Consider the following 18,846-nt stretch of genomic DNA (forward strand, 5'->3'; position numbering starts at 1 on the left):
AGTTCCCTGAAACACATTTTTATAAACTGGTTGTTTTAGAAGTTTCACCAGCAAGGACCATTGCTTAAAGTAGTTGCATCTGAAATGATTTTATAACCCAAGTGTTTGTTTGGTAGTAATAGAGGTAATTTTTTAGGCTAAAATAAACATGACCTTCCTTTTCTGTTCTCTCTTCTCCCTCTTTCTTCCATAAATATTCACTGAGCATCTGTTATGTGCCTGGCACTGTATTCTATGCTGGAAAACTTCTGGTGTTCAAGATCCCCTGTGTCTGATTTGGAAGGGAACTGAGGATTATTAGCTAGGGAGCATTTTGTTCTTCTGCCTGGGGCTCCTAGGAGATCTGATTAGATGTCTCAGCTTTTATGTTCAGCCTTCTCTCAGTTAAGCATAAAAGCTGCATACTGTGATAATCAGCCTACCTGGGAGAGGGTTCCCAATGCACACTGACTTCCTCAGGCAAAAAGGAGTTCAGCTCCAGTTTCTCCACACAATTAGCTGTGCGGCCTTGGTAGAGTCATTTAACTTCTCTGGGCCTCAGTTTTCCTCACCTCAAGAATTCATGCAGCACATCACATGTGGCTGAGCAAGTGTCTGCGGGAGCAGAGGTGGCTGGAAGGGGCCTCTGCACATGGAAGACGGCTTGCTCAGCCCCTTCACCTCCTGAGGACGTGAGCAGTCTCCTCTAAGGACAGACGGAGCTGCTTCCTGATCCCAAGCAGGTCGTTGCCACTGGAAGACATGGCCCCTGTGATTTATGCGTCATGCCCACCAACACACCTCTTAGTGTGTGCCTCTGTTTACCTTGGAGATCACCTCTCGTCTCCAGCACCATTTCCTTTACACTGACTAAAAACAGTTTTGGAAACAGCTATTGTCAAGTATACAAGCAGAAGAAATCCCTAAAACACTGTCCCCCCCACTTTTATTTTTTTAAATTCAGGCTGTTTTATATGCCTAAATTTTTTTCTTGAGATCTAAATGAAAAATAGTTTCTTGTTTAAATCCCCATAAGGTAATAAGATTTAGAAAGATACAATATATGTATAAACATTGGTTTGCATTTTATTAAATCATTCTCATGAAAAAAAAAATGTCTTCATTGTGTAATGGGACAATAACTCCCTACCATTTTTTTTTTTTTTTGAGATGGAGTCTTGCTCTGTTGCCCAGTCTGGAGTGCAGTGGCACCATCTCAGCTCACTGCAACCTCCGTCTCCTGGGTGCAAGCCATTCTCCTGCCTCAGCCTCCTGAGTAGCTGGAACTACAGGTGTGCTCCCACCATGCCAAGCTAATTTTTTAGTAGAGACAGGGTTTCTCTGTGTTGGCCAGCCTGTTCTCATATTCCTGAGCTCAGGTGATCCACCTGCCTTGGCCTCCCAAAGTGCTGGGATAACAGGTGTGAGGCACTAGCCAACTCCCTACCTCACTGGGTTTCAGTTAAGATTGAATGAATGGATATAAGCCATACATTCAGCCTGCGTTCCTGGGGCTTGGGACTTAGTTTCCTCCATGATAGTATAGAGATGTATGTCACCCTGCCTGACATGAAAGCCATCTAGGAGGAATAGCTCAGTGTTACTTTACGGCTAAGTGTGGTACTTTTCTGTCTTATGTATGCTTTAACAATGACTTAGGTGCCTGATCTTTTAAGTGTCTTTGAGATTCTCCTTATGTATAGTGAAGAGGGACAGTTCATTTTCTTTCAGTTTTGAGTTTCCTGTTAACAGCATGAAAGCAGTAGGAAATTTCTCTTTTGATGACACACCATGATAGCTTTGGTGTTTGCACAAAAATACACAGACTTGGGATTTTGCTTTTCATTTCCACAAACACCTAAACTTGATTCTTACCAGTGAAGGGAACTGGGGTTATCGTTTCAATGCACCCCTTAGTACTACGACACTGTCGGGGAAGGTCTCTGAATGACTCCTGGCTTCCTCTCTGGCCCATTTGGCGGGATCCGTTTTCTTCCTAGATTCTCTGTGCCCACCTCACACGGGAATTGCTGTTTGTACTCCCTGTTCACTCCCAGACTGTAAAACTCTGAGATAAGTCACCAACATGTACCTGGAACTTGGCTCAGTCAGTAGAGAAAACGTCTGTTGGCTGACCTAGCAAAAACTCCTAACAGCTGAGCTGGACGGAGTGGTCCTTGACAGTCAGTGGATGCGGACAGCAAATCCTTCCTGATCATTGTTTTGTCAACTCAGTTTTGCTAACACGCTAGAGGAGTGAGGGTAGGAATCTCAGGGGTGGCTCAGTGGAGCCTAGGATCTGATTTGGGGGATGGAGGGAGCAAAAAAATGGAGCAAATACAGCAAGAGCCAGTGGAGCAGGAGGTCATGCTTGGGAACAAGTGACAGCCCTTGGCCCACAAACCCAGGCCTGGTGTTGAATTTGTTTAGATATAATCAATATATAAAGTTATATATTTATTTTAAATAATATTTAGGTAAAATAATGTTTTAAAAAATAATTGGAAAGAAAGCAATGACACAGATGTTTTTAAAAACGGAAGCAGCATCAGTGCTGACCCCTTCCTGGACAACAGCTCTGCTTCCTCTTGCTCCCCTGTTTTGGGAGTGCAAGGTCTTTCCTTCCAGGGTGTTGGGGGCGATGAGCATCAACCTGTTAGAAACAGTCCACAACAGCTAGAGGTGTTGCATATTATAGCAACACTATGACCAAAGCATGGGTCTGAATGAAAATTTTCTTCCCTACACTTTGCTTTTGACTTTAGTTCCTAGAAAATTTGTTTGAAGAAGATAAAAACTATTTACATAATTGTTAAGATCACAGTTCTCTCTAATTTTTGCTTAAGGCATGGAAGGGGAATCCTTCTACATGGGGGCCTGAAAAGCCCCTCAGATGTGGAGTAGTGCAGCAGAAAGAATGTGGCAATAGGGAGTGGTGTGGACTGTGGTGGTGGAGAGAACACTCCCAGTCTGATGAACACTTGCTTCTATGCTCCAGCTGGCTGTTGTCATCAGGATGAAGACTATGGTAGATAACCCACCAATCAGACAGATCACCCACCTACCAAGTTGTAATCCACCAGTCAAACAGATCACCTACCTACCAGGTAGATAATTCACCAGTCAAATAGATAACCCAGCTACCAGGTAGATAACCCACAAATCAAACAGATCACCACCTACCAGGTAGTAACCCACCAATCAAACAGATAACCCACCTACCAGGTAGATAATCCACCAATCAAACAAATAACCCACCTATTAGATAGCTAACCCTCCAATCAAACAGATAACCCACCTACCAGGTAGATAACCCACTAATCAGGTAGATAACCCACCAATCAAGCAGGTAGCCTACCCACTAGGTAGATAACTCACCCCTCACATAGATAACCAACCAATCAAGCAGATAACCCATAAACCAGGTAGATAACCCATCCACCAGGTAGATAAACCACTCATCAGATGGATAACCCATCAATCAAGCAGATAACCCACCCATCAGGTAGATAACTCACCCATCAGGTAGCTAACCCACCAATCAAGCAGATAATCCACCAACCAGGTAGATAACTCACCATTCAAGCAGATAACCCACTAACCAGGTAGATAACCCATCATTCAGTAAGATAACCCACTTATCAGGTAGATAACCACCAATTTTCAGGAGAACCTGGATCATTTCCAGTGAAATATTCTTTTTTTAAAAAGCAAAATTCTACAAGTCAAGAAGAATATATCACAGCCACTAGTTTTCTCAAAAGTCCATGGAAAGAAACAAGCAGGGGCTGCAGGTATGAGGCTCAGCAGAGAGTGAGGTCTTGAGGGCAAAACGAGGGCCACTGAGATGGGCAAACTTTCATATTCTACTGACCACTGAATCCAGTCCGGGGAGTCTACACCTCAGGGAGTGTGTTCAGGGAATGATGAAAGCAGGGCTGGAATGAAAACCCATTTCCAGTTTAATATTTCCTTTCTTGACAAATGCCTGTTTCTTTCAAAAACAACAATAAGTTCTTACATGTAATGCAACTATTTAGCCACACTGTTGACTTAAGCTTAAAATTGGAATGGATCATTCATTTAAAAAGTACAAATGAGGCAAAACAGAGCCAGGCACAAAAGCCCTGCCTCACTAGGTGCTGATGTTCTCCTAGGCACTTGTTTCTCCATAGGTAAATATGTTGTTACCACAAACAGAAAATGCAGAGGTAGTTACAAATAAAGGCTAAATTTCAAAAGGCTATTACCCAGATAATTTGCCTCTTTTTTGGATTTAAGAAAAAAGCATTATCCTTGGGTTACCCTATATATTTTTTAAACTTTTACAAAAGGTAACAGTAACATTCATTTCTTATAAAAGTGACTAATATTACCACGAATATTTATCAGAATTGTTATTTTACCCAAATTAAGTGTAATGAACTTTCCTTTCACAACACATTTATTGCACTTCAAAATATTTCTAGGATGCCCATGCAAAGAATCTAATTAAATGCTCTAATCACAAATAGCACATACAGTACTAAGAGAATTTCCCTCCTTGATATGATTACATGTAATATTTTAATGTCCTAAAACCCTTATCTCTGTTCTTTTGGAGGCAGCAGTGGTACCAATATGCAAAACACAGTACAAACCACAATTATATTATTATTACTGTTAGCATTTTTATTACTTATTATGCCCATGGAGTCTACTAAGTAATCTGCATATTAAATATAGTCTTCCCAACAGCCTTTTGCAACTGGCGTGATCACCATTTCATGCATAAGGTAACAGAAGTGCAGAACACTTAGGTATAATAGTAAGTCGTGGGCAGCTGCATTTGAAAGTCATGCTCTATCAACTCTACCCTGAAAACGGTCATGTGTTAACAGCAGTGACTGGGTTTGGAGTCAGTAAGCAGTTCAAGGGTAACTAAGAAGACACGTTTCATTGCTGGGGCAGCTGAGGGTGGAGGAATGGGGCTCCTGGGAAGGGCTTTGCTAAAGGGCTGGGAGCAGAGATGAGTGAATAGGACGGATACAAATGCAGGAGTGCAGGGATCCTCAGGAAATGGCAGGGGCTGGTAGAGGGGCAGGGAAGCCAAGGATGATAGGAGGCGGCACCAGAGGCTGCCATGCGGAGCTTGGACAGACAGGAACAACCAGAGCAGGAACACCCTACTCTGTGGCTGCTTGTTTTCCCTAGGATATGGAGAAAGGTACTTGACTGCTCTGTGACTCAATTTCTCCATCTGTAAAATGGGCAAGGAGTTTTACTACCTACCTCCTAGGCTTGTTGTAAGGGCTCAGGAGCCATTAGTAAAGGTTCAATAAAGTCAGAGAAAGAAATCAGAGGGTTTGCATTGGAAGTAGCAGATTTGTAAAACAGAGTGAAGGAAGCCAAACACTGTCTGAGAGGTGGAGTAGTCACAGGTGCAATCACTCCTTGAACACACACAGGTGATTGCTGCTTAAAGGCCCCACTGGGAACTTTGAAGTCCACTGCATAGGACATGGCACCTGCTATAGTCTGGATGTTGGCTAAGAAACATACATACACTTCTAAGAAAGTTGAAAATGATAGGTAGCAAACAGTGAAAAAAGAAGTAAGTCCTGGACCCAGACAGCCAGGTGAGGCAAAGCTCCCCAGGTCAGGGCACAGGAAAGCCTTCTGTGAAAGCTGGAGCCTTGGCCTTGCTGATGGGTGAGATTCTGAAAGGCTCCTTGACTGGGCAGGGCATCTTCTGTGAGCATCAGAACCACCTGGATAAACTAGTGAAAATGGGGGTCCCCAGCCCACCCCAGAGATACAGCAGGCTTGGGGCTGTCCCTGGAAAACACTGTAACAATTGCCGCTGGTGGTGCTGCTACAGGTCATGGGTGCACCACACCTGGGGAGAATGAGGATAGAACCCAGGTTGCTCTGCACAAAAGCACACTCATGTTTGAGGGCAGGTGTAGAGACTGTAGGAAGAGGTGGAAGATGGGTCAGGGCTTAAAATGGGAATAGATGATTTCATTTAAAAAACACAAATGAGGCAAAACAGAGCCAGGCACAAAAGCCCTGCTTCACTAGGTGCTGATGTTCTCCTAGGCACTTGTTTCTTCATGGGTAAGTAACTTGTTACTGCAAATAGAAAATGCAGAGGTAATTACAAATAAAGGCTAAGTTTCAAAAGGCTGTTAACCAGATAATTTGCCTCTTTTTGGATTTAAGCAAAAGACAATCCTTGGGTTACCCTATATATTTTGTAAACTAGGTATCTTTTGTTGCCAGACTAAAGATTTGATATAGAAAGTATTTTGTTTATAACTAGAGAAGCAAAGACTTAATCCCATTTTGGGCAGGTTACAAAAGGTAAAAGCGACATTCATTTCTTATAAAAGTAACTAATATTAGCACATATATTTATCAGGTATGTTATTTTCCCCAAATCAATTGTGATGAACTTTCCTCTGCCTCTGCTGGAGCAGAGGGTTGGGGCCCTGTTTTCAAAGTGGGGAGGACAAGAAGAAAATGGCAGTAGTGTTAGAAAACGGGGTGTCTAGAGGAAGCTGGAAGTGATACAAGTCTGGTCCAAGTCTCTATTCTGTTGGAAGCAGCAATGGTACCAACGTGCAAAACACGGTACAAACCACTACTATATTATTATTACTGTTGGCCTTTTTATTACTTACTCTGCCCATGGAGTCACTTAAGTATTTTGCATATTAAATATTGTCTTCCCAACAACCTCATGCAATGTGCATGATCACCATTTCATGCATAAAGTAACAGAAGTGCAGTACACTTAGACAGTGGATAGAGGTTTTGGTGGAGACTGAATGTGCAGAGGTGATTGATCAAGTCTTAGGAGAGGTCCCTGATGGAGAAGAGGGAGTGGGGAAAGACTATTACAATGTCCCACAGAGAGGGACCACAGGCTGGGGCTAGACAATGGAAAGGCTCAAAAGCCAAAGGAGGATTTCTGGGCATAGGTGATGGCCACCCATGGTCAGGGCGCAACCCAGGATGAATGCTCAGAGAATTTGATTGGACTTGAATTTTGGAATCTGGGAGTGTTTTTTGGTCATCAAGGGTAGCATTCCTGATGGCATTAGTGAGGCAGGATTGGGGAGGTGTAGAAAGAGAAAGTAGAAGATGAAAAATAAAGGCAGTGGATATGGACCATCTGTCTATAAAGTATGGCTGCAGAACAAGAGAGAAAAGAACTGAAGACTTTTCTTGATGATCCAGACCAGGTCTGATGGAGGCAGAGTCAGGGTCAGGAAGAAGAGGGAGACACACACACACCAGGCTATAGAGTGATGGAGGGTGAACCCACAGGTCCACACACACACTGAATGTGGAATGGGTCTTCATGTGGTGGTGCCCCAGAAGGTCTCCCACTCCAAGGCCCTGCCAAACTATCTGTAGCTGGCTGTCCAAGAGCAAAGGGCTGGAGTGGATGTGATCGGGTGAAGTGCTCCTGACGGCCCTCCTTAGATGAACCGGAGAAGCCTCCAATCACGGCTGCATGAGGGTAAGTGAGGTACTCACTTTGGGGGTGAAACTTCAGAAGGTGCAAAAAACTCAGCAATCATGAGAAATAATATTCTAGTGTAATATTTTTAAAAATAAAAATTAATGTAGAAAAATTCAAGATGAACTAAAATAATGAAATTTTAACTGAAGATACTGGTGTGGACAGGATTGTATCCTCTCCAAAATTTATATGTTGAAGTGCTGACCTCCCAGGTGACTCTATGAAGACAGGGCTTTGTAAGGAGGTGATTATGGTCAACTAAGAGCATAAGGGTGGAACTCTTACCCAACAGAACTGGTGTCCTCATTAAAATGGAAGAGGAACCAGCTTTCTCTCTCTCTCCCTGTCTCTCTCTCCCCTCTATGGGAAGCCTAAGAGAAGTGAGAAGGCTGCTGTTTGCAAGACAGAAGGGGAGCCCTCACCATACACCTAATCAACCAGCACTTCAGTCTTTAATTTCCCAGCCTTCAAAACTGTAAGAAATAAATTTCCATTGATTAAGCCACCCAGCCTGTGGTATTCTGCCTGGCAGGCCAAGCAGACTAAGACAGATAGGTCCTGCAGTGTTGCACTGACTATCTTAGAGCCTGAGGCAATAAGAAAAATGTCTGTCTCTATACATGTTTTAATGTTATTTTTTAATATTCTATGTTTTTCAGAACATTAAAGGCATTGGAAAAGTATATACTTGTTTCCATGAAAGCCAGGAAAGTAAAATTATAATTAGTTCTGGTTTGGGTTATAAATAGAATATTTAAAATTAAAAGAATGTTATACATTTTAATATCTCTATTTTACATTTATTTTCAATTTTTTTAAGACTTCAATATTCCGAAAAAAACCTAGCTATTAAAAATAAACAACACCATGCAGAAGGGACAGCAGTTTTCCTTTGGCTGCAGGCTCCACGATAGCTTGAGATGGTGCTGCTCAGAATTCAAAGGCAAGTTTCTTCTAAGATTTCTTTTAAGCTTGTTTCTTTTCTTTTCTTTTCTTTTTTTTTTTTTACAAACCCTTGTGTCGAGGGCTGACTTTCAATAGATCGCAGCGAGGGAGCTGCTCTGCTACGTACGAAACCCCGACCCAGAAGCAGGTCGTCTACGAATGGTTTAGCGCCAGGTTCCCCACGAACGTGCGTTGCGTGACGGGCGAGGGGGCGGCCGCCTTTCCGGCTTTATTACTGAAGTAATATATACTCACTAAAAATAATAATCTGAAGGCAACCATCTGAAGAGGAGAACCAATGGAATATATATTACTCCATCCAACTGGAAAAATGCTAGGGTTCCATCTTGAGTCAGATGTCTATCTACTTCTGTTCTTTGCCCATGAATGCATAAATGTTAAGCAGGAAACTAAGACCCTCTCCTGATATTCCTGGAGGAGGGAGCTGTGTTACAGTGCCTACTGCCTCTCTCCCTGCTCTCACTTTTCCTATGGGAGGTGGGTATTGGGAGAGGGGCTCATATACAGTGCTCAGCCCTTCTTGTCTTTGGGAACCTGCCTGTGCACAGAAACTGTGTTCTAATAAGTTCAGTTCCTCTGTACTCTGCCCAGCATGGGGCAGGCTCCACAGCAAAGGCCACTGTCCTGAGGGGAAAGAGGGTCTTGTTTATGGGCCCCTACTGATATTCCAACAGGTTATACAAGCTTGGCTACATATATTCTCTCTCTCTCTCTCTCTCTCTCTCTCTCTCTCTCACACACACACACACACACACACACACACACACACGAGAAAATCTTGAAAACCTTAGTTGCTTGAAGACATTCAGTTTTGCCCAAATCACCTTTTCAATCAAATTTCCATGTGGCCAACTTGTTTTTTGACCACATTATCTTATTTGATTTTAATTCATCTTAGATGGGGTGTCACTCTGTCACCCAGGCTGCAGTGCAGTGGCAAGATCTCAGTTCCCTGCAACCTCTGCCTCCCAGGCTGAACCATCCTTCCATGTCAGCCTCCCAAGTAACAGGGACCACAAGTGCACACTACCACCACTAGGCTGATTTTTTGTTGTTTTTGGTAAAGACGGGGTTTCACCATGTGGCCTAGGTTGGTCTCAAACTCCTGAGCTCAAGAGAACCACCCGCCATGGTTTCCCAAAGTGCTGGGATTACAGACATGAGCCACTGCACACAGCCTTGACTACATTCTTTTAAATCAAAAGACCCAGAGCCATTCTTACTGAGTCTCTTTTACATAACTGGCTTTCATACTTCATTGTGTATTTATCTTGTCACAAGCAGCTACTGACTGTTTTTTCTTCTCCAGCAGAAGTTCTGTGAACAGATCCTCTGACACTAAGAAGTGTGGAATTTTCATCTTCTCTCATAAGACCTTGACCCTGAGCTTTAGGTTATACATAATATACAGTTCTTGGGTCATTGCATGGCTGTTTTGGTCCCAAGGTGGCTTGTGGATGGGACTAAGGCTCACCTGTGTTGTTAGGTGGCCAACACATCTTACCTGGGCATGTTCCTGGCTGGGCACAGCGCTCAGACCTGTTGCTGCCATGTATGTGCTGCCAATGGTCTTGATCTTTTCAACTCCACTGAATTTTGGCTTGGACAGAAGCTGTGAAGCAATGACAACCATCCAGTTACTCAGTTGGATGCTGACCTGAAGCTGAGCACTTTATAGAGACATTCTCAATTTCTGGTTCATGTGAGGATTCACTCAAGGTAGTGGCAAAAATATTAAGGGGAAAAATATTATATAAAGTTATAGAATATACTCACAAACCTTCTTGGAAGGCCAAGAAATTTGTATAATTTCAGGAGACATTTCAGCTGAAAGCAGTCTAAATCCTCTTTACATTTAGTTAATTTAAAAAAAAGCAAATAACTAAAGTAGATAGAAGAGTTTATTTGAATAATTTGTTTACTCATGTAGTCTTAAAACTAATCTTTGAGCCAGATAGCTCTTTCAGAAAGAAGTCAGCCAAAGATAGTACCCACTAATAGTGTTTGCTTTAGGCATCAGAACCTGTCCTTTAATCTTCAACCTGTAGTAGTGTTGCTTCAAGCCTTTGTCAATTAAACTTTACTAAGTAAATGCATGTCTCACTAGCTGAAGAAGGCCAACAGTTGCAACTGTTTACAACACTCTCCAAAGTGCCTGTAAGCCACCCAGACACACTCAGTCAAACTAGCAAATTATCTGTGTGTTAGTGTACTTTATTCATCGTTGCTGAGTCAAAGTCTGCAGGGCAGAATCCTGCAAGTGGTAACCCTGACAAGTTCACAAGAAAGCCGTGACTTGTTTCAACCACTGCTTATGTACCCTTGTGCCTTGGGATTTTCCAGGAACACCACTTCACATATTTCATACAGAGGAAAGTGCAGCAGCATGATTTACTTCCAAGGAACATGAATTACCATTCAAACTTTGCTAGTGATGGAATCAAGATGAATTATGATGCAAATGACAATGGGCTTGAATAACTTTCCTGACTATGCATATGAAAGGCATAAATATAAAATTATGACTTGATGACTAAGGTCTTTTCTTGCATGGTCAGAATGATTTATGATCAATTATTCGTGCTGAGGATTGGCTTTTGCTCTCTGAATGCTTGAGGGGGATGCAATAAAGATCTAGAATGGTTGTCATCAGCCCTAGATGGAATATATATATATATATATATATTTGAGACAGGGTCTTACTCTGTCACTGTAGCTGGAGTGCAGTGGCATGACCATAGTTCTTTGCAGCCTCCACCTTCCAGACTTAAGTGAACCTCCTGCCTCAGACTCCCAAGTAGCTGAGACCACAGGCATATGGCACCATGAACAGTTAATCTTAAATGGTTTTTTTTTTTTTTTTTTTTTTTTTTGCAGAGACAGGGTCTCCCTATGTAGCCCAGGCTGGTCTCAAACTCCTGAGCTCAAGCTATCCTCCTACCTTGGCCACCTAAAGTGCTGGGATTATAGGCATGAGCCACTGCAGCTGGCCTGAGACCTAATATTTCTTGTCTTTGAATCAGTTATCAACGTCCCACTTGACTCCTCCTTAGTCTATTGATTTAGGCTTTCAGTTGGGATGGAAGAAAGATATGAATAAGTACAGAAGCTATAGGAAAGAAAAGGAATGGGCTTGCAGTGATGGAAGCCCTGGAAGGTCTGTATTTGTTCAGGAGGGCCAGGCTCAACGGCGCTGACCAGAGACCAAGAGTGTTTTCTTGCCCCTTCCTTGGAACTCCTGATTTCAGAGGAGATTCCTCCAGGATTACATATCAAATAACTTAAGACAGATGAGCAAATCCCTGTACCACCTATCTACATACCCACTGTTTCTCACCCATTAGTACTGGGAGTGTTTATTTCACTGAGGAGCAGCTGAGATACCCAGCCACTGTTTGTCGTGATGCACCCAGGATCGCAGTGGTCATCTCTGGTGGTCATGAGTTCTCCAGGAATTTCTAGCATCAACCTCACAGTGATGATGGTGGTGAGAGAAAACACACAGGGCCCACAAGACATTTAGGCGGTTTGCCTGAAGCCACTGTGTTATATAATCTCACCACATCACTGTATTTCAAAATTCCATGAATCATCACTAACATATGCTCCCAGACAGATGTCAATTTTCTTCTCTTTTGCAGGATAGTGATAAGAATAATGTGGCTGCAAGATCCTTAAACCAAAGGGGTGTTTGTTCTTGCTGGGAAATAGAACATAGCATTCTCTATGCAGAAAGTTAAAAAATGACACCTATTTCAAATTCTAAAACAGACACTTTGTCCCTTCTAAATTGTATTGTATTATTTCCCCATACAGATTGTATTTTCAAAAATAAAATGTCATCCATGCATAGTGCAAGTTGATATCTGACAAAGGCATTGAACTAGGCACAGATATAACAATAATCTATTATAATTTATTATCTTTTTTACATAGAAAGAGATGGGCAAGTATTTTATCTAGAATTCAAGCCTTTGTAGAGAATCCATAAGCACACTGGATACACATTTGATTCAACAGATTTTGGTAGCTGTTCCTAGCAGTCATACCAGCTTCAAAAATACAATGTATTTGTCTACCTCAAATTAGTCAGAGACCTAAATAAAGTGAAAGCCTTTAATGCCAGCTGCCAGAAATCATGCCAAAGGACAAGTTGTTTTAGGATATGCCTCTATCCTGAACTAACTTCAAGTGCACAGGAACATCAAGGTGTGAGATTGGGTGTCCTCCTGCCCTTTAAAGGCAACTCTCAGTACCTACATCATCAAAGTCAGCGATGATCTCGTTCAGGAGCCGAAGGCATTCCAAGCCCTCCTTGTTCACGTCGGATTCTGTATAAAACTCTTTGAAATCCGGAATGGAGGCAAACATGACGCAGACACAGTCATAGGACTGGTGGTATAGGTCCTGCTTGGGAGAAAAGCACAAGCTGATCACTAGGAGACTGACCTTTAAACAAAAACACTCCACATGCAAGTGTTTTGTTTATGCCAGGTTTCACAGAGAAACCCCCCAAATGCCTACTCCACCTGCCCCGCCCCAGCCATGGCCCAATCTACACGCTGCTGCTGCTCTCAGGAGAAGGCTTCTAATGAGCTGGATTCAGGCCACTACCAGTTAAGAGGAGGTGCCTTGCCAGTTAAACCTCTCTATCATATTGACCTTACACAATGACAAGAGACCACCGAGTTCTGGCTCAGGAAAAAGCGTCCTTTAAACAACGGAAAGGAAACAAAATATTTTCCCAAACTATCAGATTGCCCTGAAGTAACTCTTTATGGCTCCAGTATTTGGATGGACATCTTGATGAATTTTCCTCTTTGGTGTCCCCTGAAAAGAGCATATGGAATTCATCAAGTTACTTGTTATTACACCAGAAAGAACCAATAGAACTCCTCAGTCTACTTATTTATATTATATTAGACACTGACTATATTTACTAGGGATATATTTTGTTTTTAAATAGAAAGAGGCTCATAGTTCTTCATCCATAGACATGAGTTAAATTGCAATGTCTTGTAAACACAATTTCAAGATGTTTCCATAATTTTCCCAACACAGTGACACCTTTGAATCAATGAAGGTTTCAGAAAGGAAGAGCTGTTAGGTGGTCTTGGGGGCTAGTCCTAGGTGTGGAGAATCTGCCCGTCACTGGCAAGGGCTTCTGAGACCCCTAAGATGGCCCCAACACAGGCAGACCGGCCCGGGCCACTGAGGATGATGCAGTTTAGCATAGGAAATGCTTTCTTCTCCAGGCAAGGCGAGGAGAGTTCTGTTAGACAAGATGGCCGACTTCTGAGTGGAGGAAAAAATGCTAGTGGTGGGTGCTTCCGGTGTGTTTGGCAGGGCGAAGGAATCCATTCTACATGAACATTATCAGTAAGCCCTGCTCTTTGGGGCACCCGGATGAACTCCTTTGCAGAGAGCAGGCACTTAAATAGTATTATAACTCCAAGGTTTGATGGCACCTCAGAGGAACAGTTCTTCCTCTAGTGATGTCCTCTTGAAAAACCATCAGAGCCAGGGAAAACCAACTGAAGGCCACACAGTTTTGAGAAAAAGATGGACTTGTGCCCTGTTCTGGGTCTCAGGACCAGCCACTCTATAACGCCCACTACTCCCTCTAAATCTGTACAAAGTACATGAGCAATGAAATCAAGGTTTTCTTGTCTATTTTGTGCTCAATATGATTGAGCTGCTTTCTTGTGCATAATTGTGTTTTCTCTCTCTCTGCAAAGTTGCCTTTTTGAACATTCATCCTTGGTAGGCAGCCTGTGACAAGTAAGGCACAGTGCTGGCAATGCTGACTGCCAGGGGGGTCAGAGTAACAGCGATGAGAACCCCCTAGGATCTCCTGTGAGTTAAAAATGTCAGTTTTGCGACCAGGCAAGATGGCTCACACCTGTAATCCCAGCACTTTGGGAGGCCAAGGCAGGCAGATCACGAGGTCAAGAGATCAAGACCATCCTGGCCAACATAGTGAAACCCCACCTCTAGTAAAAATACAAAAATCAGCTGGGTGTGGTGGCACGCACCTGTAGTCTCAGCTACTCAGGAGGCTGAAGTGGAAGAATCACTTGAATCTGGAAGGTGGAAGTTGCAGTGAGCCTAGAGGCCACTGCCCTCCAGCCTGGTGAAAGAGCGAGATTCCATCTCAAAAAAAAAGTCAGTTTTTACAAAGTGGTATAAATGCCACTGGCTTCCCTGTCCTTAAGGAAAGGGTGCATCTAGCAAGGCAAGGACATATTTTCTGTAGCCCGCATTTCCCCACTGTCTGCTGACACTGGCCGGAGTGCTCTTTGGGGAATGATAATGATGACAAGACTAAGCATGACAATAGCCAGCACTTACTCAGCACTCACCACATGGTAGGATGGGCACCTCTCTGAACACTTTACCTGCATGAACTCACCCCAACTACAACCCCATGAGGCTGGTGCTGTAGTTTTCCATCTACAAATAGAGAAACTGAGCACAGAGTGGTTCCGATACTTGCCCAAGGCTGCAGTTATCATGTCTGACAGCAGAATCCACCCTTGTGTTGCTACACTTTATACTTTATCAAGTCTCCTGGAAGATCATGGGCTTCACTGCTTGGTGTGGGGACAGCATGGGGCCTCCGACACTTGCAGGTCCTATCACTTTACCTTTGTCTTTTCCTCTGGAGTCTTTAAGGGTATCTGGGAGTTGGAGATCATGAAATGCAAGACTGAACTGATGGGCAGTTTGGATCTGACATGTCATTTCATTACACAGGACCAAAATGGGGGTGCACAGGAGAACCTCTAATGGGACTTCCAAGAAGGCAGGTGCCTGAGCCTCCCCACTCACCAACTGGCCCTCATCCCCTACGCTGGGCTCCGAGTATGGGCATTGTTTTGAAAAGTTCCCTGGGTTATTCTGCTATGCAGACTTGATTAAGAATGACAGACTACATGAGGAAATGGAGCTCAGAGGAGCTGGGGGTGCCACCAGGGCTCCCAGCTGGCTGAGGGGAAGGGCCAGGACCAACCCCTGGATTCTCTGCAGGCCGTGAACAATGCTGGAAAGCTTGGACTACAAACTGATCACCTGCCTTCTTTGGCAGAGCATCACTTGGAACCTCTGGGGGAATGCCCAGGGTGAGCTCCAGTCACTGGTCACCTGGTCCTCAGATTCAGGGCTTTCATAAAACTTTAACTACTGGAAAACCATAGAAACTTCTAGGCTTCCCAAATTCTCTGGAGCCTGTGAAACTTTCAGGGCTGAGAACTATGCCCTGAACTCATGAGAGGTTCCCTCCCATGGTTGGATTAAGCATGGGGCCAGAGAGGATTATATGCTGACTGGCAGATGACTTGAGCTTGTCTTATACTTCCAGAGGACCTGGGGGTTGGGGTAGGGCAGGTGGGCAGCTTTTGAAGATAATTTGGAATTCAAGGTCTAGAATGGGTGACCCATGTCTCGCATATAGTTACCCAAAAGCATTACCGAGCTTTAGAACTGAAAGTAAGTTTAAACGTCACCTTGACATTCATTCACATGTAACCTTTCTGTTGAATAAGATCAAGGAATGAAAACATAGTCACAGAGCAAATGCATTTCTGTGCCCACTACCTCTTTCAGTTTTTGGAGCGTGGCCAGATCTTCCCCTATCTTGGACGAACACCTGGGACTACTCCTGGCCCTTCATGTCACTGCGTGTAATGCAAGGTCCTCTCATTGATAATTAGAGGCCTCGGCCCCAGAAATAGGCAAAACTCTTGCCCTGGTTGTACCTGTGGCTTGTGCCCTTCCCCAGCGGGGGCCTTTGCAGGCGGAGGAGGGGATCCATTGGTTTCTACTCTCTCTCCACCTCTCTTTCTACCTCCACTCTTCCTAACTTGCTAGCTGGGGTTTCCAAACCATCCAGAATGGAGAACAGGGGAAGGAGGAAGAGGCTGTGAGGCAGGACAGCTTCCTATTAGCTGTATCCCGTTCCCTGAATACTCAAAGCTGGTGTCCCCTGTGGATGCTTTCATGGGTTTTTGGAAGGCTCCCGGCTGTTTCGCCCATCCTTGGACATTTCCCCACCCCAAGTCTTCCGCGATGGAGGCCATGTGCATCCCTCCTGCTCCTCATCACCCTCTCAGGTCCAGGCTTTCAGGCTACTTCTGTGAGTTTCTCCGCCTTGGTCCCTTCACCCCGCCCTGTCCCGACTCCAGGCAGCTTTGTCACATTGGATCTAAAACAACCTGACACCACTTCTTTTTCTCTTGCTTGGCCCTTGAGCAACACTCGGTACTCTTTGCTGTCCAAACAATGGACAGTCCAGCCATGTCCCGAACCCCAGCTCCCCACCCCGCATGCCGAGATGCCCCATCAGTGCCTGTGTTCAGCATTTCCAAGTGTCAGAACCCGCCTGCCATATGTGTCCCCCAGCTGGAGATGCTTCCCAGGACCACTCAGAGACTCAAGGCCAGGCTGAGCAGTTCTGGCCTGTGCACAAGGCTGGAGGTGAGGGGGGATCCCCACCTTCCCCTTTAGGAAGGGGCTTAGCCCCACTACATTTTGTCCAAACCCTCTTTCAACCTCTAGTCTTCTGGCCAATTCATAAGCTCCCTGCAGGTCAGGAAGTCATTTGTAAGCTCTGCACACCGTTTGATGCCTCCTTTGGAATAAGAGAGCAAGTGTCTCTTGGTGTCACAGGCTGAAATTCCCTTTGACACCCTGTTACACACACATGTGGCCTCTCAAAGGGCCTGTTGTGTGTCAGGCTTCATATCAGGTGTTAGGGACACAAAAACAACACAGGTCCTGCCCATAAGGAGCTTAAAGTCTAGTTGGAGAGACAGAGAAAACAAAGAAAACATCATAAAGTATGATTGGTGCTGCGGGCCCAGGTGTGGGGACGTCTGGAGCTTTTCATCCAGGTGGGCACAGGGTTGAAGTATTCTAGAAAACATTCAAAGCTGTCACTGGTACTCAGGTCTCCAACCTTCCAGACCAGACTGGTGCTTTGTCTCACTGTCTCGGGCTGCATAAAGGCTTTGGATCTTGCACGTTTCCTGAGTTGACCTATGTGGGAAACATTAAGCCCTGGTGTTCCCAACTGTCACTTAATGCCTAATTTACTCAGGGGAGTCAAATGACTAGAAGTACAGAAGCACCTATTGAAACCCCAGGGGCATGCCAGCCTGACCTCCTGCGGAGGACGCGTGCGCACAGAGCTTAAAACTTGGCGCTGTTGAGGGATCTGCCTGGTTGTCACTGGGAGGGCTCTCGCCGTAGAATGGAAGGTGCTGTTTGCACAGGAGATGTGTTTCCCAAATTTTTGTGGTGGCTCATGTGGCTTGTTTTGATCAAGCATTGGCTCCCTCTGAATGAGGCTGTCTGGCTCACAATCCTCTACCACCTGGGGACTTGGCACAGGGTTGATTTGGTGAAAAAATGCAGTGTTCTCCACAAGTGATGAGAGCTGGCTTTGATGCCCTTCAAAGGGGCTTTTCAGAAATGTTCCTGCCACACACAGAGGTGGGGAGAACAGGCTTCTGAAATAGAGAAGGCTCCCATCTGGGTGCACAGAACTCTCTTGATGAGCCTGAGGGTTGTGTGGGCTGAATCTGGCCATGACAGTTAGCAGCTGATGGAGAAGCTTCAGGAAGTTTTAAGTAAAACAAATGCCCAGGAAAAGGAAGAGGCCCAGACACAAGCAGCCAGCCCTATGCCCATGCACCTGAGCACAGGCCTATGAGCACTTTTCCACCGAAAAAAACCTTTTCAGAATTGATTGTTAGAGTGATTATACATCATTCTTGACTCTTTGTGGATTGATACAGTAGGTAGGAGAATAAAAATGACATGATCTGTGTTAATGCAGGCCTTGGCATAAGCTGAGCCATCTTCCAAGGATTATTCCAGAAGCCATGGAGTGGAGACTATCCAAAGATCCCCTGCCCCCGGACTCAAGAGGTCATCAGCAACCACAGGTTGCGCCACAGAGAGGAACGGAACTGCTCCCTGGTCTCTCCCAGAGCCCTGACTATCAGTTTTGGTTCCAGGAGGCCGTTCATCCTCAGGGAAGTGACTCTGTGACTCTGCAGGGAAGCAGCACCCATCCTGTTTATGCATGAAGCATTTCACTTGTTAAGTCGGGAAGGAGGCAGTTGTAAGCTGGTCCCACGCAGGGAACTCAAACACGACTTCAGGTTCTCTTTCTTTGTTGCTTTTTGGCTTAGAGGCAGACCTTGTTTTACTGCGCTTTGCTCCACCGCACTGCACAGATACTGTGTTTTTCAAGAAGCGAAGGTTTGCGGCCGCCCTGCCTTGACCAGGTCTGATGGCACCATTTTCCCGACAGCGTGTGCTCATTGTGTACCTCTGTGTCAGCATTGTTTGCAGTAAAGTATTTTAAAGTTAAGGTATGTACA

At 44.5% G+C, this 18,846-nt stretch overlaps 1 protein-coding gene across 1 annotated transcript in view; it reads right to left on the reverse strand.

The window, feature by feature from the left end:
* The window catches only part of ADCY2 (adenylate cyclase 2), a 445,240-nt gene that overhangs the window by 16,527 nt on the left and 409,867 nt on the right, over nt 1–18,846 (reverse strand). The window contains exons 21-22 of the mRNA XM_003932504.4: nt 12,719–12,865; nt 9,963–10,070 (exon numbers count right to left, since the gene is read on the reverse strand). Coding sequence (XP_003932553.2) covers nt 9,963–10,070; nt 12,719–12,865 — 255 coding nt within the window. The remainder of the gene's footprint in view (nt 1–9,962; nt 10,071–12,718; nt 12,866–18,846) is intronic.

The sequence above is a fragment of the Saimiri boliviensis genome, chromosome 1 (assembly GCF_048565385.1).
Source record: "Saimiri boliviensis isolate mSaiBol1 chromosome 1, mSaiBol1.pri, whole genome shotgun sequence".
In the NCBI taxonomy this organism is placed as follows: Eukaryota; Metazoa; Chordata; class Mammalia; order Primates; family Cebidae; genus Saimiri; species Saimiri boliviensis.